This window comes from Salvelinus namaycush, chromosome 26 (genome assembly GCF_016432855.1).
Source record: "Salvelinus namaycush isolate Seneca chromosome 26, SaNama_1.0, whole genome shotgun sequence".
In the NCBI taxonomy this organism is placed as follows: domain Eukaryota; kingdom Metazoa; phylum Chordata; class Actinopteri; order Salmoniformes; family Salmonidae; genus Salvelinus; species Salvelinus namaycush.
The window spans coordinates 3,575,205-3,600,400 of NC_052332.1; the positions used below are offsets into that span (position 1 = coordinate 3,575,205).

Below are 25,196 nucleotides of genomic sequence, written 5' to 3' on the forward strand. Positions count from 1 at the left end.
TTTGAAGATGTACTCCGGTTTTCTCCATCTCTTTAGCTTTCCAACTCTAATTCCACTGATTTCAAAACTTGATCCTCCAGAGAGTGGACACTTAGCAATGCAGCTCCACTACACAATACATTTTTTTAAAGCTGTGTTCGACAGGATTACCAACAGACTGACCAGCTCAAATAGACAAAAGTCCTCTAAAAGGCAGACCAATCCTCTCTCCTCTCTCAGCATGTCCAGCCCACTCATTAGCCCCAGCCAATCATGGCTAGTGGGAAGGTTGCTGACTTTTTCTGTGGCTTAACCAACAAGGCTCGTAATTTAGCAATTTTATTCGTATTTACAAATGGCATACAAGTTTGTTATTACGGCACATGAAAGTTCACATGTTCGAGAAGGCATTTCTGCCCAAAAAATGCATTTTGATAAAAACAAAATAACAAACGGCTCTTGTGTGAAGTCATGACTTGTGACATACGTCTAGTTTCCTGAATCGGGTCACATATGTCCATTTACATTGAGGATAACTTTCAGTGACTTGCACGTTAGATATACGTAGATACTTCATGATGGTTAAGGTTGACCTCTATGGTAAACTGGCTCCGGGGTGATGTTTCCCTAAGGACAGATCTAGGATCATCTTCCTCTGCCCCAATCCTAGCCTTAATCACAAGTGGGGGAAATGCTAAACTGACCCAAGATCAGCATCTAACTGTATCATTGTCTCCACGTCGTCCAGGTGGAGAGCTTGTTCCAGAAGTATCACAATCGCCGCAGTTCGCGCATCAAGGCGCCATCGCGCAACACCATCCAGAAGTTTGTGTTGCGCATGTCTAACCCCCACACGCCCTGTCCATCCAGCACCTCCAGCGCCTCCAGCAACGAGAGCAGGTAGAGTAGACACACGCACGCACATGAACAGTCAATCGCACACAAAGCACACAGATACACCAGGTTTAGATGTTGTACTGTAAAACCTATTTTGCCAGAAGGCCCTTGAATACGTCCAAGTTGTAATTTTTTTTTTTAAATTTTTTTTTTTAAATTTTTATCCCCTTTTCTCCCCAATTTTCGTGGTATCCAATCGCTAGTAATTACTATCTTGTCTCATCGCTACAACTCCCGTGCGGGCTCGGGAGAGACGAAGGTCGAAAGCCATGCGTCCTCCGAAGCACAACCCAACCAAGCCGCACTGCTTCTTTAACACAGCGCGCCTCCAACCCGGAAGCCAGCCGCACCAATGTGTCGGAGGAAACACCGTGCACCTGGCCCCCTTGGTTAGCGCGCACTGCGCCCGGCCCGCCACAGGAGTCGCTGGAGCGCGATGAGACAAGGATATCCCTACCGGCCAAACCCTCCCTAACCCGGACGACGCTAGCCCAATTGTGCGTCGCCCCACGGACCTCCCGGTCGCGGCCGGCTGCGACAGAGCCTGGGCGCGAACCCAGAGACTCTGGTGGCGCAGTTAGCACTGCGATGCAGTGCCCTAGACCACTGCGCCACCCGGGAGGCCCCAAGTTGTATTTTGATACATGTTTTGATAGATGTTTAGATGTGTACATTAACAGAACACTGATTCTTTGGAGAACCAAAAATGTTACTGGCAAATTTTTCCTTTATTTGTATCTTATCTTTCTTTTTCCGTCTCTCTGTCTCTTAATATTTCTCTCCCCTGTACCTCTCTCACCGCGCTCTCTCTCGTGCTCTCTCTCGCGCTCTTTTGTGCTCTCTCTCGCTCTCTCTCGCTCTTTCTCCCTTTGTCCCTATCTCCCATGTCTTCTTCATCCCTCTTTCTTTCCCTTAATCGATTTCTCTCTCTCTATCCATCTTTCCCTCTCTCCCCCCCTCTCTGTCAGTAGTCTGAAGGATGAGGAGGAGCAGATGTGTCCTATCTGTCTATTGGACATGCTGGACGAGGAGAGTCTGACTGTGTGTGAGGAGGGCTGCAGGAACAAGCTGCACCACCACTGCATGTCCATTTGTGAGTACAACTCTACACTATCAAAAACGGTGGAGGCTGGTGACTTGACAAATTGAGGAGAATGCGAGACCCACGGTATAGGCGTGGACCGCACAAAGACGACAAAGTGTGTTTCAAACTATTTTAACCTAAAACATTTAATACAGATATTTATAGTAACATATTATGGGAGTGTGAATGAGGGCCACTTACAGTGTTGGGAAGGGATCACAGCAGTGATAAAAGGAGGGTATGAGGCACGGGTTGAGATGTTCAACGGCTTGACTTCAGTGCAGGACAGGCTTGAGGTGTTCAGAGGCTTCAGTGCAGGACAGGCTCATCATGGACGGATGGTGTTGGAGAAGAGCTCAACTCTTCCACCGAGGGCAGGACAGGATTTGAATTGGAAGACAAAAACAACAACACAGTTAGACAAAAGAGCTAAGAATGAGCGAGTCCAAGCAAGGTTTGAAATCACATTGATTTGTAATAATGTGATTGTGTGATTATGTGATTGACTCTACATACAGTAATGAGAGAAAATTGACAGGGCTACTCACAATGCTTGAAAAGTAAACATTCAATGTGCCAATGGATGAGAGGGAACATGAGACACATGGCTTCAGTTCATATCAGAGAGTTGACACTGACATTTGAGTGGAGTGGTCATCTCCTCTTAACCGTTTGACACGTACCAACAAAAGGGTGTGATCATTCTACAGTGGTCCTTACAGCGTACGCTCAAACCAATGTGATTAGAACGCTTATTTAGAACGTCCAGTTTTGATTGACCCAGCAGTCAGCGTTTGAGCTGGCCACACTGTTTTTTTCACAGGAACATTTTGCACAAACACAGTCCTTACAAAGTTATGTCCTGAATGTGACCAGTTTATTTTTGGATGCAGTGTTCAGACATTCACAGAAGTAGCGACAGCATAACACAATCATCCAAATGGAAAATGTAGGCTACATTAGTATTAGCACTAACGGAGGAAAGATTGACATAACACAAGCGGTCATATTTAGAGAACTCTCGGCTGACAGAAACTACAATATGAATTAGCTAATAGCAATTACTATTTACAATTCATCACATCACGGGTGAGCTCATCATTGATCTAAATAATTGAATAAAGCACTTTCTAAAAATCTAAAGTAATCCGACGATGGGTAGTTTGTGCGCGCCACAATGTTTGTTTTTTCGCGTCAACCAAAGATGAGAATAGGAGACAAGATGAGTTTGGCCTGTTTGCAGTATGCATTTTGAAGGGGGTGTGTCGTCTATGATCAGTCACTTCCCTTCATTCACTTCCGGAAGTTTACTCGAAAGATGAGTGAACCATTTCTTCACCTCGTTATAAAATCTTTGGTCTGACACCCAGAATGCATTGTATAATGTCAACAAACATTGCGCCACACATAGATGGCAAATAGCTTAGCATTAGCTCATCATAATCAGTGCAACCTTCAAAAAAGTATTTTACTCACATCATAGGTGTCCATAGCAATTACAATCTATGCAATAATCGGATTTCATGATTTGTCACCAGTACTTGAAAATCTGAATTAAACTGTAAATACATTATGCTCCATACACAGTACCAGTCAAAAGTTTGGACAAACCTACTCATTCTAGGATTTTTCTTTATTTTTACTATTTTCTACATTGTAGAATAATAGTGAAGACATCAACATTATGAAATAACACATATGGAATAATGTAGTAACAAAAAATGTGTTAAACAAATCAAAATATATTTTATAAATGAGATTCTTCAAAGTAGCCACCCTTTGACTTGATGGCAGCTTTGCAAACTCTTGGCATTCTCTCAACCAGCTTCATCTGGAATGCTTTTCCAAAAGTCTTGAAGGATTTCCCACATATGCTGAGCACTTGTTGGCTACTTCACTCTACGGTCCAACTCATCCCAAACCATCTCAATTGGGTTGACGTTGGGTGATTGTGGAGGCCAGGTCATCTGATGCAGCACTCTCACTCTCTTTCTTGGTCAAATACCCTTTACACAGCCAGCCTTGAAGTGTGTTGGGTCATTGTCCTATTGAAAAACAGATGATAGTCCCACTAAGCGCAAACCAGATGGGATGGTGTATCGCTGCAGAATGCTGTGGTAGCCATGCTGGTTAATTGTGCCTTGAATTTTAAATAAATCACTGACAGTGTCACCAGCAAAGCACCCCCAAACCACCGCACCTCCTCCTCCTCCATGCTTCACGGTGGGAACCACATGAAGAGATCATCCGTTCACCTACGCTGCGTCTCACAAAGACATGGCGGTTGGAACCAAAAATCTCAAAAGGACAGATTTCCACTGGTCTAATGTCCATTGCTCGTGTTTCTTGGTCCAAGCAAGTCTCTTCTTATAGGTGTCTTTTAGTTTCTTTGCAGCAATTCAACCATGAAGGCCTGATTCACGCAGTCTCCTCTGAACAGTTGATCTTGAGATGTGTCTGTTACTTGAACTCTGTGAAGCATTTATTTTGGCATTTATCTGAGGCTGCTAACTCTAATGAATTTATCCTCTGCGGCAGAGGTAACTCTGGGTCTTCCTTTCCTGTGGTGGTCCTCATGAGAGCCAGTTTCATCATAGCTCTTGATGGTTTTTGCAACTGCACTAGAAGAAACTTTCAAAGTTTTTGAAATTCTCCAGATTGGCTGACCTTCATGTCTTAAAGTAATGATGGACTGTCATTTCTCTTTGCTTATTTTAGCTGTTCTTGCCATAATATGGACTTGGTATTTTACCAAATAGGTCTATATTCTGAATACCACCTCTACCTTGTCACAACACAACTGATTGGCTCAAACGCATTAAGAAGGAAAGAAATTCCACAAATTAACTTTTCACAAGGCACACGTGTTAATTGAAATGCATTCCATGTGGCTACCTCATACAACTACTGTTCACTGAGGGATGCAAATGAGGTACAACACCTGTTCGGCCCCACGCCACCCAGTTCTGGGTTTGGTGAAGAATTAAAGGAATTAATATGTGCCTCGGGTTTATCATCTGTGGAAGGCGGGGCTTCCGGTGAGACAAGGTGTTCATTGGCCTTGCAGGCATGATTCTAATGTCCTTCTGTAGAGGGCACTAGTGTGCAAACTCCCCATAGCTGTGTTGTACCTCGTTTCCCTCCTTCAGGTTAAACAGTGCATAGGGCATTCACCTTACACACATACACACACGCACATGCAATGCACCCCTCCAGGTACTCCTGTTCCATTTCCCCCTGCACACACACACACACACACACACACACACACACACACACACACACACACACACACACACACACACACACACACACACACACACACACACACACACACACACACACACTTCCGGCACTATACAGCCCCCTCGATAGAAGTCTGATATGTTCATTCCGAGGCCCTGGCCCTTCTCTTCTCTCTATAAACTCCAGTCTAATTTTTGCTAAATTTTATCGGAGCCTTGACTTCCTTGACAGCCAGTCGGTGCATTGTCCCCTATCTAAACTGGGGGTAGAGCTAATTTTGTCTGTCTCTCTGTCTGTGTCTCACAGGGGCTGAAGAATGCCGGCAGAACCACGAGACGCTCATTTGCCCCCTCTGTAGAGCCAAGTGGAAGTCCGATGATTTTTACAGGTAATTTTAAAATGTACGCAGTCTAGGATCTAGGAACTCCTGGTCAAGACTCCTGGAGTGGGGGATGAATTCAGCAGCCTACCAGCTGGTATCTGGTATTGTTGTGTGAAAGGCGGGGGAAGCGGCTTCACTATATTTGTTTCTGGGAGGAAAGGAAACATCTGCCTCAGTCTGAGACGTCAGAACAGCTTTTCAGCTTTGCAAATCTCATGCGAGCTGAATGCGAGTTATGGTTAACTTAAAGTTAGCTAACTATTAAATGGTTTATAAGCTATTTATACTGTATGCTCACAAAGTGTTAATGATTTAAACTAGAGCATTTCGTGTGGAAATGCACTCAAACCTGTGATGTATTTATTGTAGGCTACGTCAATGGCGCACAGTAGCCTAGAGACAGGAAAGAGCCTTGAGTGTTTAGCGGTGAGATAAGGTATATTAGACTATGCCTGACATAGATAACAGTGTGTCATTAGCTACTACATTAGTATGTTAACGGTGCGCTAGGCTATAGTAGGCTAGGCCACACAGGGCTAACGGTGTGCCATAGCCATTACATTAGCATGTTAGCAGAGCGCTAGTCTAGGCTATATCATGTTAGCCCACACAGGGCTTAGTGAACAGTGTGCCATTTCCATTCAAGTTTTAATGTCACGTGCATAAGTACAGTGAAATACCTTTCTTGGAAGCTCTAAACCCTACAATAAAATAATCAATAACAATATAATACTAAAAATAACATAAGGTAGAACAAAAACGCATGAGAAATAAAAATATGAAATAAGAACACGAAAAAGTAAGTAAGTTTAGGGTCTGTCAGTTCCAGTACCATGTTTACAATGTGCAGGGATACTGGAGTGATAGCGGTAGATACATTATGTAGAGGGGTAAGATGACTAGGCATCAGGATATACGATAACCAGAGTAGCAGCAGCATATATCAAATCAAATGTATTTATATAGCCCGTCGTACATCAGCTAATATCTCGAAGTGCTGTACAGAAACCCAGCCTAAAACCCCCAACAGCAAGCAATGCAGGTGTAGAAGCACGGTGGCTAGGAAAAACTCCCTAGAAAGGCCAAAACCTAGGAAGAAACCTAGAGAGGAACCAGGCTATGAGGGGTGGCCAGTCCTCTTCTGGCTGTGCCGGGTGGAGATTATACAGAACATGGCCAAGATGTTCAAATGTTCATAAATGACCAGCATGGTCAAATAATATTAATCACAGTAGTTATCGAGGGTGTAGCAAGTCAGCACCTCAGGAGTAAATGTCAGTTGGCTTTTCATAGCCGATCATTAAGAGTATCTCTACCGCTCCTGCGGTCTCTAGAGAGTTGAAAACAGCAGGTCTGGGACAGGTAGCAAGTCTGATTGTGTGTGAGTTGGTGTGTTTGTGTGTGTGTAGAGTCGGTATAAATGTATGTGTGTGTGTGAGCAAATTACGAAGTGATTGTTTGTGTGTGTGTTGGAGCATCAGTGTACGTAAGTGTAGGGCCCTGTGAGTGTGCATAGAGATGGGGCAAACGGTCAACTCAGTCTGTGTAGCCATTTGTTAGCTATTTAGTGGTCTTATGGCTTGGGGATAGAAGCTGTTCGGGAGCCTGTTGGTGTCAGACTTGATGCACCGGTACAGCTTTCTGTGCGGAAGCAGAGAGAACAGTCTATGGCTTGGGTGGCTGGAGTCTTTTAACGATTTTCCAGGCTTTCCTTTCACACTGCCCGATTTAGAGGTCCTGAATAGCAGCGAGCTCTGCCCCATTGATGTACTGGGCTGACGCACCACCCTCTGTAGCGCCATGCGATCGAGGGTGGTGCTATTGCCATATCAAGCGGTGATGCAGCCAGTCGAGATGCTCTCCATGGTACAGCTGTAGAATATTTTGAGGATTTGAGGGCCCATGCCAAACCTTTTCAACCACCTGAAGGGGAAGAGGTGCTGTCACGCCTTCTTAACGACTGAGCTCTCGACCCACTCCATGGGCTGCAGTGGAGGGGTTGCAGTGGAGCGGGTTGAGAGCTTAGTCATTTCTTGTAGTGCACAATCAGCTCCTTGGTCTTACTGACGTTGAGGGAAAGGTTGTTGTTCCTGCGCCATACTGCCAGTCCACTGACCTCCTCCCTGCAGGCTGTCTCATCGTCGCCGGTGATCAGGCCTACCACCGTCGTGTCGTCAGCAAACTAGATGATGGTGTTGGAGTCGTGCCTGGCCACGCAGTCGTGGGTGAACAGGGAGTACAGAAGGGGACTATAGGGGTCTACAGACAAAACGCTAACAGTGCTGACGGAGCGTAGTGCAGTGTTGCAATGTCGTTTTCTATTACAAAAGGGGGGGCTCGTTGTTATACACTTCGTCATTTGACACAGTTTTTTTCTACCTGGAAATTGAGACCCGACACATCATTCCTTGCGACGACTGAGGGGCAGTACTAAGTGAGTTTTGCAACGGAAGTCCTGCCCCTGTGTCTACATCACATATTTTCCAGTATCATTTCTGGTATAAACTCAGAACCAATGGACATTCTTCTACTTTGCTTCTACTACTCTCAAGCTTCCTTTTTTGTGCTTTTTATTTCGAGATTTTCTCTGCGTAATTATGTCTGTCCAGTTTTGAGGAGCGTCTGTGCGAGCTGGCGAGACAATAAGAGAACCTTTACAACCCTTTCGATGGGGTTGTATTTGGACAAGCATGCAAAAGACGACAGCTGGAGGGAGACATCACGAAATTTGAACACCAATACTGATGTCAAAGAAACATTGAAAAGGATTCGGTGACCAGTATGTTCACAATCTGAAAAGGGTGAAGGAGATGAGGAGTGGGGCTGCCACTGGTGTGTGTGTCCCACCGTTTGTCAGACAACAGGATTGGCTCGGTGTTCATGTGAAACATCGTCAGACAGACACCAATATGCCAGATACGGTATGTACCCGTCATACATCCAAGTCTATTTGTACAGTGTGTGTGTTTGGGATCTTATGTTTAGCAGACCCAGTTAGAACATGTAAAATCAGGGAGAAATTGTGAGTGGCAAATATTCAGTGCCTGTGTTGTCATCATAATGATTAACAGGGCTAGTTCAAACATCTGGAAACAGACAGTGTGTTGTGTGTGTTAATTAGATTGAGATGTTTATGAAATCAGTTATTTTGGGTAAACATTTTAACTCAAAGGAGCCAATGGAGATGTTTTAAGATTGCTTGCATTGTATTCTAATGTATTTACCATCTGCTTGTATTGTATTATAATGTATTCACCATCTGCTTGTAGGTGTTGGAGGGTGGTGGTGTTTTGGACAGTCCAGAGACGGAGCTGAGCCCTGAGGGCCAATCTACAGGTGGTTCATCGCCCCTTGATTCATCATCTCCCCGACCTGGTTCATCACCTCTCAGGCCCCTCTCCCCAACACCCAGGCCCTTCTCACCAACACCCATCCCACCGTCCAGGCGCACCCGTGCTCTCTGCCCTGCAACTCCATCAACCTCAAACCTATATCCCCGATCAAGCTCCAATGGCTGAAAAAGGAAGACAGCTGAGGATCCTTCGGACACTGACATTATGCAGCAGGTGGATGACTTAAAGAAACGGCAGTAGGAGTTACAGAAACAGCAGCAGTGTACAGCAAAGGCCGCCTACGACATCATGGTACCATGGATGATGTCTATTCCTGCTGATCAACAACCTCCCGTTTGTCTCACCCCGTTTTTATTTATTTAACCTTTATTTAACTAGGCAAGTCTGTTAAGAACACATTCTTATTTGCAATGACAGTCTACATCAGCCAAACCCAGATGATGCTGGCCCAATTGTGCGCCGCCCTATGGGACTCCCAATCACGGTCGGTTGTGATACAGCCTGGATTCGAACCAGGGTGTCTGTAGTGACGCCTCTAACACTGAGGTGCAGTGCCTTAGACCGCTGCGCCACTCGGGAGCTCAAAAACTGTTGCTCTGTGCTTTGTTTCCTTATTCATACTTTAGGGTAGTGGGGCAAAAAATTTTATGTGCCGTTTTTTTATACTTTTATACAAAAGTGTTTACTTTTGTGTTTTTTCTCTTATTTCATCACACTTTTTACATTTCCTCTTGTGATGGTAAATAAATATCTAAAAGGTCTGCAAATATATTTGTCTAGTTATTTTTACTTGTGGCAGAAAATGTTACTGTTTTGAATCAGTCACTCAGTAAACTTTGTACATGAGCTGCCTAGATGAGGTTAATGTATTGGGGGTCTGCTCTTAGTGTCTACAGCTGGACACTCACCCATGTACCAAAGCACGGAGGTCTCCATTGAAAGGACACCACACATGACCATTTACAACCTTGTTATGTCGATGAGGTTAATGTCTCGAAGGTCTAGCCTTGTTGTCTACAGCTGGACAGCCATTCTCACCCATTTACCATAGCAGAAAAGTCCTCGTTGAACGGCCACGACACATAACACAAGGTTAGGTGAATGTCTCGACGGTCTAGCCTCCCAAAAAGTGACTGTCATTATGGTGCTCTTTATTGTGATTTGTAAAGTGTGAAGAAGAAAAACAGGAAAACCAAGTGTGTAACTCACCACATGGCATAATCAACCAGAAGAAGAGAACGTCCAGTATCAGTCAAACGTTTGGACACACTGACTCATTCAAGGGCATGTTTGCTTTTGTGGCCAAAGAGTAGTGTCGTAAAGCGTAGAACACCAGACTAGCCTGACCTGTACAGTGCGTTCGGAAAGTATTCAGACCCCTTGACTTTTTCCACATTTTGTTAAGTTACAGCCCTATTCTAAAATTGATTAAATCTTTTTTTTCTCATCAATCTACAGACAATACCCCCTTAATGACAAAGCGAAAAACATTTTTTTTAGCAAAGTTATTAAAAATAAAAGGCTTAAATATCACATGTACATAAGTATTCAGACCCTGGGTGCTTGTACTTTTAAAAGTCCACCTTTCCAGAAACAAGTCTCTCACCGTTGCCGCTTGTTATAGACCCCATTCATCCCCCAGCTGTGCCCTGGACACCATATGTGAATTGATCGCCTCCCATCTATCTTCAGAGTTCGTACTGTTAGGTGACCTAAACTGGGACATGCATAACACCCTGCTGTTTTACAATCTAAGCTAGATGCCCTCAATCTCACACAAATTATCAAGGAACCTACCAGGTACAACCCTAAATCCGTAAACATGGGCACCCTCTTAGATATCATCCTGACCAATTTGCCCTCTAAATACACCTCTGCTGTCTTCAACCAGGATCTCAGCGATCACTGCCTCATTGCCTGGGTGCGTAATGGGTCCACGGTCAAACGACCACCCCTCATCACTGTCAAACGCTCCCTAAAACACTTCAGGGAGCAGGCCTTTCTAATCTACCTGGCCCGGGTTTCCTGGAAGGATATTGACCTCATCCCGTCATTAGAGGATGCCTGGTTGCTCTTCAAAAGTGCTTTCCTCTCCATCTTAAAAAAGCATGCCCCTTCCAAAAAAATGTAGAACTAAGAACAGATATAGCCCTTGGTTCATCCCAGACTTGACTGCCATTGACCAGCACAAAAACATCCTGCATTAGCATCGAATAGCCCCTGCAATATGAAACTTTTCAGGGAAGTCAGGAACCAATATACTCAGTCAGTTAGGAAAGCTAAGGCTAGCTTCTTCAAACAGAAATGTGATTCCTGTACCACTAATTCCAAAAGGTTTTGGGACACTGTAAAGTCCAAGGAGAATAAGAGCACCTCCTCCCAGCTGCCCACTGCACTGAGGATAGGAAACACTGTCACCACCGATAAATCTACGATAATCGATTATTTCAATAAGCATTTTTCCACGGCTGGCCATGCTTTCCACCTGGCTACCCCTACCCCTACCCCTACATCTCAGCATCCCCTGCAGCAACTTGCCTACAACTGCTTTTAAATAAGTGCATGCTCTTCAACTGATTGCTGCCCGAACCCTCTCGCCCGACTAACATCACTACTCTGGACGGTTCTGACCTAGAATATGTGGACAACTACAAATACCTAGGTGTCTGGTTAGACTGTAAACTGTCCTTCCAGACTCACAGTAAGCTTCTCCAATATTAAATTAAATATAGAATCGGCTTCCTATTTCGCAACAAAGCCTCCTTCACTCATGCCGCCAAACATACCCTTGTGAAATTGACTATCCTACCAATCCTTGATTTCGGCAATGTCATTTACAAAATAGACTACATCCAGTTTGCTGAGTAGAGTGTTGGAGGCTATCACAGTGCCATCCTTTTTGTCACCAAAGCCCCATATACTACCCACCACTGCGACCTGTATGCTCTCGTTGGCTGGCCCTCACTACTTATCCGTCGCCAAACCCACTGACTCCAGGTCATCTATAAGTCTTTGCTAGGTAAAGCCCCGCCTTATCTCAGCTCACTGGTCACCATAGCAACACCCACCCATAGCACACGCTCCAGCAGGTATATTGCACTGGTCATCCCCAAAGCCAACTCCTTCCTTTGGCCGCCTTTCCTTCCAGTTCTCTGCTGCCAATAACTGGAACTAATTGCAAACATCTCTGAAGCTGGAGTCTTACATCTCCCTCACTAACTTTAAGCATCAGCTGTCAGAGCAGCTTACCGATCACTGTACCTGTACACAGCCAATCTGTAAATTGCACACCCAACTACCTCATCCCCATATTATTACTTACCCTCTTGTTCTTTTGCACCCCAGTATTTCTACTTGCACTGATGTGCACATCTATCCCTCCAGTTTTAATGCTAAATTGTAATTATTTTGCCTCTATGGCCTATTTATTGCCTACCTCCCTACTCTTCTACATTTGCACACACTGTACATAGAGTTTTCGATTTTTATTTTATTTTGTGTTATTGACTGTACGTTTGTTTATGTGTAACTCTGTGTTGTTGTTTTTGTCTCACGGCTTTGCTTTATATCTTGGCCAGGTCGCAGTTGTAAATGAGAACCTGTTCTCAACTGGCCTACCTGGTTAAATAAAAGTGAAATAAATAAAAATGAAGTCCTGATTCACGCAGTCTCCTCTGAACAGTTGATGTTGAGATGTGTCTGTTACCTGAACTCTGTGAAGCATTTATTTGGGGTGCACTTTCTGAGGCTGGTAACTCTAATGAACTTATCCTCTGCAGGAGATGTAACTCTGGGTCTTCCTTTCCTGTGGCGGTCCTCATGAGAGACAGTTACATCATGCTCCTCGTTGTTTTTGCGACTGCACTTGAAGAAACGTTAAAAGTTCCTGAAATGTTCCCGAATTGACTGACCTTCATGTCTTGATGGACTGTTGTCTCTCTATGCTTATTTTATTTTTGCATTTTTTTATTTAACCATTATTTCACCAGTGGGCTGGCCCGTCAGGAAGTCCAGGAACCAGTTGCACAAGGTGGGGTTCAGACCCAGGCCCCCCCCTGAGCTTAATGATGAGCTTGGAGGGTACTATGGTGTTAAACAGTACTTGCCAGTTTAAAAAAATTATAGCGGATACATTTCACGAAGTAGCAAAGTTGTGTCGGAGCAAAACGGCGGCCATCCGGTAACATCTAATAAAAGCCAACAACTGAGCCCAGGGTAGGAATTCAGGAATCAGGCCCCAAATTAGACCCCCCACACCACTATTAGAGACCTCTTAATTCTCAATCCTTACAGCCAAGAGATGAAAGACACAAATCAAATCAAAGTTTATTTGTCATGTGCGCCGAATACAACAGGTATTGTTCACCTTACAGTGAAATGCTTACTTACCAATAGTGCAAACAAGGTATTAGGAGAACAATAGGTAGGTAAAGAAAGAAAAATAACAGTAAAAAGACAGGCTATAAAAGTAGCGAGGCTACATACAGACACCGGTTAGTCAGGCTGATTGAGGTAGTATGTACATGTCGATATGGTTAAAGTGACTATGCATATATGATGAACAGAGAGTAGCAGTAGCGTTAAAGAGGGGTTGGCGGGTGGTGGGTGGGACACAATGCAGATAGTCCGGGTAGCCAATGTGCGGGAGCACTGGTTGGTCGGCCCAATTGAGGAAGTATGTACATGAATGTATAGTTAAAGTGACTATGCATATATGATAAACAGAGAGTAGCATCAGCGTAAAAGAGGGGTTGCGGTGGGGGGCTCACAGTGCAAATAGTCCGGGTAGCCATTTGATTACCTGTTCAGGAGTCTTGTGGCTTGGGGGTAAAAACTGTTGAGAAGCCTTTTTGTCCTAGACTTGGCACTCCTGTAACACTTGCCACGCGGTAGTAGAGAGAACAGTCTATGACTGGGGTGGCTGGGGTCTTTGACAATTTTTAGGGCCTTCCTCTGACACCGCCTGGTGTAGAGGTCCTGGATGGCAGGCAGCTTAGCCCCAGTGATGTACTGGGCCGTACGCACTACCCTTTGTAGTGCCATGCGGTCAGACGCAGAGCAATTGCCACCTAAACCACCACTCCTGGGATATGTAGCCAGCCACTGTAAAACATTATATACAGTTGAAGTCGGAAGTTTACATACACCTTAGCAAAACACATTTAAAGTCCGTTTTTCACAATTCCTGACATTTAATCCTAGTAAAAATTCCCTGTCTTAGGTCAGTTAGGATCACCACTTTGTTTTAAGAATGTGAAATGTCAGAATAATAGTAGAGAGAATTATTTATTTCAGCTTTTATTTATTTCATCACATTCCCAGTGGGTCAGAAGTTTATATACACTCAATTAGTATTTGGTAGCGTGGCCTTTAAATTGTTTAACTTGGGTCAAATGTTTTGGGTAGCCTTCCACAACCTTCCCACAATAAGTTGGTTGAATTTTGGCCCATTCCTCCTGACAGAGCTGGTGTAACTGAATCAGGTTTGTAGGCCTTCTTGCTCGCACACACTTTTTCAGATCTGCCCACACATTTTCTATAGGATTGAGGTCAGGGCTTTGTGATGGCCACTCCAATAACTTGACTGTGTTGTCCTTAAGCCATTTTGCCACACCTCTGGAAGTATGCTTGGGGTCATTGTCCATTTGGAAGACCCATTTGCGACCAAGCTTTAACTTCCTGACTAATGTCTTGAGATGTTGCTTCAATATATCCACATAATTTTCCTACCTCATGATGCCATCTATTTTGTGAAGTGCACCAGTCCCTCCTGCAGTAAAGCACCCCCAAACATGATGCTACCACCCCCATGCTTCACGGTTGGGATGGTGTTCTTTGGCTTGCAAGTCTCCCCCTTTTTCCTCCTAATATAATGATGGTCATTATGGCCAAACAGTTCTATTTTTGTTTCATCAGACCAGAGGACATTTCTCCAAAAAGTACAATCTTTGTCCCCATGTGCAGTTGCAAACCGTAGTCTGGCTTTTTTATGGCGGTTTTGGAGCAGTGGCTTCTTCCTTGCTGAGCGGCCTCTCAGGTTATGTCGATATAGGACTTGTTTTACTGTGGATATAGATACTTTTGTACCTGTTTTCTCCAGCATCTTCACATGGTCCTTTGCTGTTTTCTGGGACTGATTTGCACTTTTCGCACCAAATTACGTTCAACCCTAAGAGACAGAACGTGTCTCCTTCCTGAGCGGCATGACGGCTGCGTGGTACCATGGTGTTTATATTTGCGTACTATTGTTTGTACAGGTACAGGTACGTGGTACCTTCAGGCGTTTGGAAATTGCTCCCAAGGATGAACCAGACTTGTGGAGGTCTACAATACATCCACAGGTACACCTCCAATTGACTCAAATTATGTCAATTAGCCTATCAGAAGCTTCTCAAGCCATGACATAATTTTCTGGAATTTTCAAGCTGTTTAAAGGCACAGTCAACTTAGTGTATGTAAACTTCTGACCACTGGAATTGTGATACAGTGAATTATAAGTGAAATACTCTGTCTGTAAACAATTGTTGGAAAAATTACTTGTGTCATGCACAAAGTAGTTGTCCTAATGGACTTGCCAAAGCAATAGTTTGTTAACAAGAAATATATAATATTGCATACCACTGAATGAGCTCATGCCGTACCATAAGTACATGCATATATTCTAAATACACTAGCCTCAATAATATCTTTGAACTTTAAGTACCACAGGGTAAGGTAGAATGCTCATCAGGGCTTACCCAGGGCCCATGCTGGTGCCTTGGCTCTCTGTGTGTGAGTGTGTGTGTGTTTATGCACGTTTATGCGCGATTGTGCGCGTCTGCGTTTGTGTGTGCGCTCGTAGGTTTGTCGTGAACTGGATCCTCTCCACAGCTCGGTTAGATGAGCTAGACAGCCAGACACCAGCCCCTGTTTTGTGCGTCTGCCTGGGAATGAAATGATAGAAGCCCATTTCTTGTTGTTTTTTCCCCCTCAAGACATGAATACAATCAGAAAGGGTCTGTGTTACCCCCTCCGCTTCCTCCCTGCACTGAAACTGTAACCCCTTGTTTTTGGCTGAAAAATGTCGAACCGCAATTATGATAATGATCTGCAATGTCACATGACCCTTGTGCCAATCCAACAGGTAGGACAGAGTTTCGAAAGAAGGGATTAGGATTTTTTCACCAGTTTGGTGCCTGCTGTCTTCAGAAAAGGGAATTTTACCCGCCCTCTCCTTTGACTAAATTCCCCCCATGTCATCCTGTTTGGAGAACTATATTCCTGGCCATGCCTGTATCAGCATATTCTTGACCAAGGCTATTTGTAATATCAGTTGCTCAAAACATGAAAATGCTAATACTCAAATGTACAATTCAAACCTTGACTCTACTGCCACCATTTTCAAAAGTCCCCCAAAAGTTGCTAAAACCTCACTGACTGACTTTGGCATCTTTCTCGGCAGCCATGACCCCTCCTCTGTCTCTATTGAGAACGCTGCAGCGGTGGGTCATCCCCAGGCGTCATCATCGTCCCACAGCGAGGGGGACTCCAGAGGCTGGTCATCGTCCCAGGATGGGGACTTCACCCTGCCCCAATTCGGGGTCCAGCAGGTCCCCCTGACCTACAAAGAACTGGCCGAGCCCTGGATCAAGGTGAGAGGGGTGGAAAGATAGATGTGGGGTCGAATAATGTGGACCAGACCTGGATCAAACACATATGTACAATACTTTCAAATACTTTATTTACCTTTTCGAGCTTGCATTTTGTGACTATTCCATTACATTTAGGAATTGTTCCATTGCACTAGGCAAACAAAACCAAATGTCATCCCTTTGCATACCAAGAGGGTTTACATGTAGTGGATGTCTGTATCAGATCAGTGCCATATTCCGTTCGTAGTCATAATTGTGTGTGTGTCCTCCTCTCCAGGTGTTTGGCATGGAGTTGGTGGGCTGCCTGTTCTCCAGGAACTGGAACATCCGGGAGATGGCCCTGCGGCGGCTGTTGCACGACGTCAGTGGCGCGCTCCTCCTGGCCAATGGCGAGCACTCCTGCCCGGGGGCCGGGCTGGGGGCCGGGGCGGGCTGTACAGAGGTGTCAGGTGATGTGGTGTTGGAGTCATGCTGCAGCGTCCTCTCCATGGTGTGTGCCGACCCTGTCTACAAGGTCTACGTGGCCGCACTGGTGAGACTCTTTAATATTACTGTACCCCCACAGATCCTATGAAATTAAGAATCAAGTTTTACTTTGTAATTCTATAACTGTAGCATACTCCAGCTGTCAGGGAAAGCATTTTGGACCCCATCCAGAAACAACCCCTAGCCCAGCGATTCCCAAAGGTTTATCTTTATTAGGATGCCATGATGACAGCTAATCTTGGGATTGGGACCCCATGTATTAAATGATAGAAAATCAAACTAACTTCTGTAATTTGATCAAAGGAAAGAATTGGATATGTCTAAGAAATATGGTTGAAGATCCATCTAGTGGTTGTTTCTGGACTGGGCCTTTTGATATTCATACGTGTTCCTGATAAGTGAGAGGCCCATATATAAAAGATATCTTCACTTGATTAGTTGATTAGCGCTACCCGATCTCTGCGTTCACCCTTTGGCCCTTTTCCCTCCCACCCAATATTGATGAAAGTTATCTCTTGAATTGTGCTGAAGTTCACTTCAACCACAAGGTAGTCTGGTTAGCTCTAAAGTCCACTGAACATCCAGGAAGTCTCAACAGAGTCAAACCAGCAGGGATTCTCCAGGGACAGACTGAGTGAGAAAAACAGGTCTCTCTCGCTATTTATTTACTTGTTCTCTTTGAATAATAGTTTATTTAAAAAAAAATGTATTTGTCATTTAGCAGACACTCTTACCTAGAGGGACTTACTAGTGAGTGCATATGTTTTTCATACTTTTTTTTACTGGTCCCTTGTGGGAATCGAGCCCTCAACCTGGCGTTGCAAGCGCTATGCTCTACCAACCTAGACACACGGGATCCTAGTTCTTGGTGCGTGTTTAAAAAAATGCAGGCCCTCTGGACAATTGACATTTCCCCGCAGCACTTTGCTTCAGCAGAGCAGCAGTTATGGAAAACAAAAAAAGTTCTGTCCTCTTGGGGGTTTTCCAGGGTGTTTAGTAGCAGACCGACTTTGGTGTTTACTGTATTCTTCTATCAAGACCAAGAAGGGGATGGTGGTGATGGCGGGTGGACAAAGAATACCACGGGCACCACCAGATTTGGAGTGGGCCAGATCGACTTAAATTGTCGCTTTGAAAAGGCTCTATTTTGTTTGAGGTTGAAGAGCGCACTCGCATCGCGGGGCAAAGTCGTTAGCTACGTGTGCACTACCTGGGACCTTGTAGCAAGTGAAAACGCCAGAGCCACCATTTCAAGAACTTAGAGAAGTTGGGGCTCTTATTTTCTTACCTTTTCATACCATGTGATGTGGCCCTCCCTATTGGAAGTAAACACGTGTTTATTGATATGATGTGTCTCCTAAGAGTGGAGTAGACTGGGGAGCATGGAGTAATGGGGGTTGAGAGGGAGTGGAGTAGACTGGGGAGCATGGAGTAATGGGGGTTGAGAGGGAGAGATAGTGTGCATTGTGTGTGTGAGCATGAAAGAGCGAGTGGGACAAAGTAGTTAGAGGGAGGGATGCATGAGGGGGATGAATGAGTAACCTTGCCTGCCTGGCAGAGGGAGAGTGAGAAAGAACTTTGAATCTGTCTCTGGGCAGCGTTCCAGTGCAACGCTGTATCAGTCACCAGTTCCCACGCCTCTTCTCTCTCTCTGGGAGTCAGGCTGGGGCGGAGCACCACCAAGCCTCTACCTCAGGCCAAGGCCACAGAGGCCTCTCTAATGGCCTTGAGGTCAGGCCCAGGCAGCCATATTGTCCCAGGAATAGACAGGGTCGTAACTCGGGCGGGGTCAAAAGTACAATTCCAACCACCACCGAACCACAGTGTTACATTAGGGCGCCCCAAAAGGTCTTGTGTTTCTCATTGACTCTACTAAATGCCCAGAGATTTGTTTTCTCTCTGTCTCGTATTTTCCAATAACTTCCACTTTGTAGGCCTATACTTTTTTCGCTTGATATGTAGAATTCTCAACTCATACTTGACAGTACGTTCTCAGACATTAGTTTGACCAGCCCATCTAATATTTTGTGATGAAGCTTCTCTCTACACATCACCATATCTCCTTTTTAACTTTCCACACACTGGATACACAGTAACAATATTGGTCCTTTATGTTTGAGTTGTAAATGTGAACCCTGGTCTCTTGTCCCCTTTCTGTAGAAAACCTTGCGGGCCATGCTGGTGTACACGCCCTGCCACTCGGTGTCTGAGCGCTCACGGCTGCAGCAGCTGCTCCAGCCCGTGGTGGAGACTATCCTTGTCAAATGTGCCGACGCCAACAGGTAAAGTCCGTCTCAAACTAACGAGTGGGATAGATATGCGAGCCTGTCAGTGGTTCACTGCAACTGCTAGTAGCTAGTGCCCTCTGGTGGATAATACAAAACATGACATGCACGTGTTAGAACTCCCCACACTGATCATACTGTATGATGTACTGTATATCAGGGGTATTCAAATATGAGCCAGGAGGTCCAGAGCACTGCTTCTTTTCTGTTCTACCTTATAATTAATTGCACCCACCGGGTGTCCCAGCTCTAAATCAATCCTTGATTAGAGGGGACGAATGAAAATCAGCAGTGGAACTGGCTTTGAGGTCCAGATTAGAATTTGTCTGATATACATCTTCAAGAACTGACTCAAACATGACCACCTTTTCTTGTGATATAATACTGTATTCAGTAGGTTGATAGTACATGAATTAACAGATTACATTCCCCATGTCTCATTTCATTGTCTCAATTGCACAATGTATAGTCTTGGTTAACCCAGATCTACAATCTCGCTGGTCAGATATGTTTACGTAGTCTGTTCACGAGAGATTACAAACTGTAAAAAAAAAAGTATGATTTCAAAATTAATGAAAAGCATTAGCAGTCTAGCATGGACATAAATACATTTCCAGTGTTGTTTCTCTTTGTTATGTCCAGTCGTACCAGCCAGCTGTCAGTGTCAACACTACTGGAGCTGTGTAAAGCCCAGGTGGGAGAGCTAGCCGTGGGCAGAGAGATCCTCAAAGCAGGTAAGAACTACAAATCCCATTTATCCCCGCTGGGAGTTCACCGGAAATAGCACTATCTCTCCCCATATCACTCAAATTGATGTACAGTGGCTTGCGAAAGTATTCAACCCCCTTGGCATTTTTCCTATTTTGTTGCCTTACAACCTAGAATTAAAATAGATTTTTGGGGGTTTGTATCATTTGATTTACACAACATGCCTACCACTTTGAAGATGCAAAATCTTTTTTTCAGTGAAACAAACAAGAAATAAGACAAAAAAACAGAACACTTGAGCTTGCATAACTATTCACCCCCCCAAAGTCAATACTTTGTAGAGTCACCTTTTGCAGAAATTACAGCTGAAAGTCCCTTGGGGTATGTTTCTACAAGCTTGGCACATCTAGCCACTGGGATTTTTGCCCATTCTTCAGGGCAAAACTCCTCCAGCTCCTTCAAGTTGGATGGGTTCCGCTGGTGCACAGCAATTTTTAAGTCATACCACAGATTCTCAATTGGATTGAGGTATGGGCTTTGACTGGGCCATTCCAAGACATTTAAATGTATCCCCTTAAACCATTTGAGTGTGGCTTTAGCAGTATGCTTAGGGTCATTGTCCTGCTGCAAGGTGAACCTCCAACTGAAGACTGAAACAGGTTTCAGAATTTCCCTGTATTTAGTGCCATCCATCATTCCTTCAATTCTGACCAGTTTCCCAGTCCCTGCCGATGGAAAAACATCCCCACAGCATGGTGGTGGTAGAATGGATGGTATTCTCGGGGTGGTGAGTGGTGTTGGGTTTGCGCCAGAAATAGAGTTTTCCTTGATGGCCAAAAAGCTCAATTTTCGTCTCATCTGACCAGAGGACCTTCTTCCATATGTTTGGGGAATCTCCCACATGCCTTTTGGTGAACACCAAACGTGTTTGCTTATTATTTTCTTTGAGAAATGGCTTTTTTCTGGCCACTCTTCCGTAAAGCCCAGCTGTGTGGAGTGTACGGCTTAAAGTGGTCCTATGGACAGATTCTCAAATCGCTGTGGAGCTTTGCAGCTCCTTCAGGGTTATCTTTGGTCTCTTTGTTGCCTCTGATTAATGCCCTCCTTGCCTGGACCATGAGTTTGGGTCAGCGGCCCTCTATTGGCAAGTTTGTGGTGACATATTCTTTCCATTTTTGAATAATGGATTTAATGGTGCTCTGTGGGATGTTCAAAGTTTCAGATATTTTTTTATAACCCAACCCTGATCTGTACTTCTCCACAACTTTGTCCCTGACCTGTTTGGAGAGCTCCTTGGTCTTCATGGTGCCGCTTGCTTGGTGGTGCCCCTTACTTAGTGGTGTTGCAGACTCTTGGGCCTTTCAGAACAGGTGTATATATACTGAGATCATGTGACAGATCATGTGACACTTAGATTGCACACAGGTGAACTTTATTTAACTAATTATGTGACTTCTGAAGGTAATTGGTTTCACAAGATCTTATTTAGGGGCTTCATAGCAAAGGGGGTGAATACATATGCACGTACTGCTTTTCCGTTTTTATTTTTTCCATTTCACATTAAATCCAAATAAAAATCTATTTAAATTACAGGTTGTAATGCAACAAAATAGGAAAAACGCCAAGGGGATGAATACTTTTGCAAGGCACTGTACGTGACTGTAACTCATGTCTTAACAACAGTTTACAAATTAAAAAAAGATCCAACTGACTACTCATTGTAAACGTCTCTACCTTTCTCCCAGGTTCCATCGGTATTGGCGGGGTCGACTATGTCCTGAACTGCATCCTGGGGCCCCAGACGGAGGCCAATAACTGGCAGGCCCTGCTGGGCCGCCTGTGTCTGATTGACAGGCTCCTGCTAGAGTTCCCCGCCGAGTTCTACCCCCACATAGTTTCCGGAGGGGACTGCCACCAGTCTCAGACCCTGGGGGAGAGGTCCGTGATTTTATAGTCATATCATATAGCCTTGAGCGCACAGCCATGAGTTGGTGACCTTGTCCTTGTATAGCTTTGTTGTTCTTGTCTCAATGAGTGACATGTCTGGTGAGTATGCAGGCCATGGAGGAACTGGGACATTTTCATCTTCCAGGAATTGTTTACAAATCGTTGCAACATGGGGCCGTGCACAGGGCTGTGGCGGTCATGACATTTTGTCAGACGGTTCTTGCCATGCAAAAGACTGCTGGTCTCACAGTAATTAACTTAAACAGGTTTACCATCTCCAGGCTTCTAGCCATACAAGCCGCTGTTGCGTGCCTTTGGAACATCTACATTAAAAAAAAGGCTAATAAATCAATTTAATATACACCATCACAACAAATCCATTATTTATTTCAGTCAGATCTAAAGAAACATCATGATATGAAAATAATGTATTTCCAAAGAAGAGAATATGTGTTGGCCTACTGTAGACCTAACTTATCTGGCTATGCTACACGCCATAGGCTGCAGGCTTGTTCATTTAGATGACAAGATATGCTTCCCATGCCATTATTTTATTTTATCTCATTTTATAGTAAGATGAATATAGTTGAACTTAGCTGAATAAAATAGGAAGGACATTTTTCCCATTACAGATTGACTGCGCGCATATGAAGTTGCTATATATTGCTATAAGTGATCATTTGAAACAAGTCCTATGTGCTAGATTTAGAGTTATTTGGCAACTTTAGTTGTGAATGATACAAAACCTTAGAATGTCTTGGAAATCAAAACACATATGGGCTGCATGGTGTGACTATAGGCTATTGATGATTTGAGAAAGTAGCAAAAACAGCTTGCTCTGTTCCTTGTCTCAGGCTGCACAGCTACTTTCTCATCGACTGATCATATTTTCACACATCAGACTATTCTCAATTTGATCTTGTCTTTACTAATTATTTTTGATTTACAATTGCCCATGATCAAATGGTCTGGAACAGAGGCAGGGGAAAAAAAGACATGTCATCTGTATGCACTCAAATAGCCTAGTGAATGGAGGCGGCACGCTTTCCCGCACGGTCTGTTATGTAGGCTACTTGGGTTTTATAGCGGAGCATATGCTTAATATATAATATGAGCAACTGAGAAATAAATATAACAACACTTACTTCACTCCGTGCATCAACCACTGTTTGACGAACACGCTCTCGCTGCTCGATAGGCGATACTCTCCCAAACTCTATGCCATGGTCTCTCTCCAACCTTGTTCCTGCAGCTACCCAGTGCTTAGTTTGGGAAACCACGTGTTATCTGTTCGGGAACATCAATGTTTTCGCAACGAAATGTGATAATACAGTTCGCACTCAACAGCGATTACTCAAATTTTGGAGTATAGGCTAGACCAATTAAGTACCAAAACATCTTAAATAGGTTTTATGTTTTTCTGCCATACATACAGTTGAAGTCGGAAGTTTACATACATTTAGGTTGGAGTCATTAAAACTTGTTTTTCAACCACTCCACACATTTCTTGTTAACCAACTATAGTTTTGGCAAGTCGGTTAGGACAATTTTTTCAACAATTGTTTACTGACACATTATTTCACTTATAATTCACTGTATCACAATTCCAGTGGGTCAGAAGTTTACATACACTAAGTTGACTGTGCATTTAAACAGCTTGGAAAATTTCAGAAATGATGTCATGGCTTTAGAAGTCTCTGATAGGCTAATTGACATCATTTGAGTCAATTGGAGGTGTACCTGTGGATGTATTTCAAGGCCTACCTTCAAACGCAGTGCCTCTTTGCTTGACGTCATGGGAAAATCAAAAGAAATCAGCCAAGACCTCAGAAAATAAATTGTAGACCTCCACAAGTCTGGTTCATCCTTGGGAGCAAATTCCAACGCCTGAATGTACCACGTGCATCTGTACAAACAATAGTACGCAAGTATAAACACCATGGTACCACGCAGCCGTCATACCGCTCAGGAAGGAGACGTGTTCTTTCTCTTAGAGATGAACGTACTTTGGTGCGAAAAGTGCAAATCAATCCCAGAACAACAGCAAAGGCACACTTGTGAAGATGCTGGAGGAAACAGGTACACACGGATCTGAAAAAGTGTGTGCGAACAAGAATGCTTACAAACCTGACTCAGTTACACCAGCTCTGTCAGGAGGAATGGGCCAAAATTCACCCAACTTATTGTGGGAAGGTTGTGGAAGGCCTTCCAAAACATTTGACACAAGTTAAACAATTTAAAGGCAATGCTACCAAATACTAATTGAATGTATGTAAACTTCTGACCCACTGGGAATGTGATGAAATAAATAAAAGCTGAAATAAATAATTCTCTCTACTATTATTCTGACATTTCACATTCTTAAAATAATGTGGTCCTAACTGACCTAAAACATTGCTTTTTACTAGGATTAAATGTCAGGAATTGTGAAAAACTGAGTTTACATGTATTTGGCCAAGGTGTATGTAAACTTCCGACTTCAACTGTAAGTCTATGGCAACTTTGGTTTCGTGTTAATAGCTTAAGTTTCCTGAAGAAAATGTGGTGTGCATGCTAGCTTTTTTTTATAGGATGCTATAGGATGCGAAGCTGTATGTAAACTTCCGACTTCAACTGTAATATGCTGTAGGCTATGTATTGTATAATGGCACAATCATAATTTTAATTAAGTTTATGAATTGTGCATTCAAATTGCCATCGATAAAATGCAATTGTGTTCCTTGTCTGTCGCTTATGCCTGCACATACCATAACCCCACTGCCACCATAGGGCACTCTGTTGACATCAGCAAACTGCTCACCCACACAACGCCATACACGTGGTCCTGCGGTTGTGAGGCCAGTTGGACATACTGAAAAATTCTTTAAAACGACGTTGGAGGCGGCTTAGGGTCGAGAAATGAACATTAAATTCTCTGGCAACAGCTCTAGTGGGCATTCCTGCAGTCAGCATGCCAATTGCACGCTCCCTCAAAACCTGAGACATCTGTGGCATTGTGTTGTGTGACAAACATGCACATCTTATTGTGCACAGCACAATGTGCACCTGTGTAATGATCATGTTGTTTAATCAGCTTCTTGATATGCCATTCCTGTCAGGTGGATGGATTATCTTGGCAAAGGAGAAATGCTCACTAACAGGAATGTAAACACATTTGTGCACAAAATTTGCGAGAAATAAGCTTTTTGTGCGTATGGA

At 44.0% G+C, this 25,196-nt stretch overlaps 1 protein-coding gene and 2 long non-coding RNA genes across 3 annotated transcripts in view; 1 reads left to right on the forward strand and 2 right to left on the reverse strand.

Moving 5' to 3' along the window:
- LOC120020909 (mitogen-activated protein kinase kinase kinase 1-like) overlaps window positions 1–25,196 on the forward strand; it is a 115,799-nt gene that overhangs the window by 65,391 nt on the left and 25,212 nt on the right. The window contains exons 6-13 of the mRNA XM_038964532.1: window positions 728–879; window positions 1,848–1,969; window positions 5,513–5,594; window positions 16,383–16,572; window positions 16,850–17,104; window positions 19,219–19,340; window positions 19,986–20,077; window positions 21,797–21,989. Coding sequence (XP_038820460.1) covers window positions 728–879; window positions 1,848–1,969; window positions 5,513–5,594; window positions 16,383–16,572; window positions 16,850–17,104; window positions 19,219–19,340; window positions 19,986–20,077; window positions 21,797–21,989 — 1,208 coding nt within the window. The remainder of the gene's footprint in view (window positions 1–727; window positions 880–1,847; window positions 1,970–5,512; window positions 5,595–16,382; window positions 16,573–16,849; window positions 17,105–19,218; window positions 19,341–19,985; window positions 20,078–21,796; window positions 21,990–25,196) is intronic.
- On the reverse strand, window positions 343–10,220 carry LOC120020910. The gene is made up of 3 exons (XR_005472473.1): window positions 10,151–10,220; window positions 2,162–2,322; window positions 343–861 (listed from the first exon to the last, which is right to left on the reverse strand). It is a non-coding gene; the product is annotated as an uncharacterized LOC120020910 (long non-coding RNA).
- On the reverse strand, window positions 16,638–22,155 carry LOC120020911. The gene is made up of 2 exons (XR_005472474.1): window positions 21,786–22,155; window positions 16,638–17,140 (listed from the first exon to the last, which is right to left on the reverse strand). It is a non-coding gene; the product is annotated as an uncharacterized LOC120020911 (long non-coding RNA).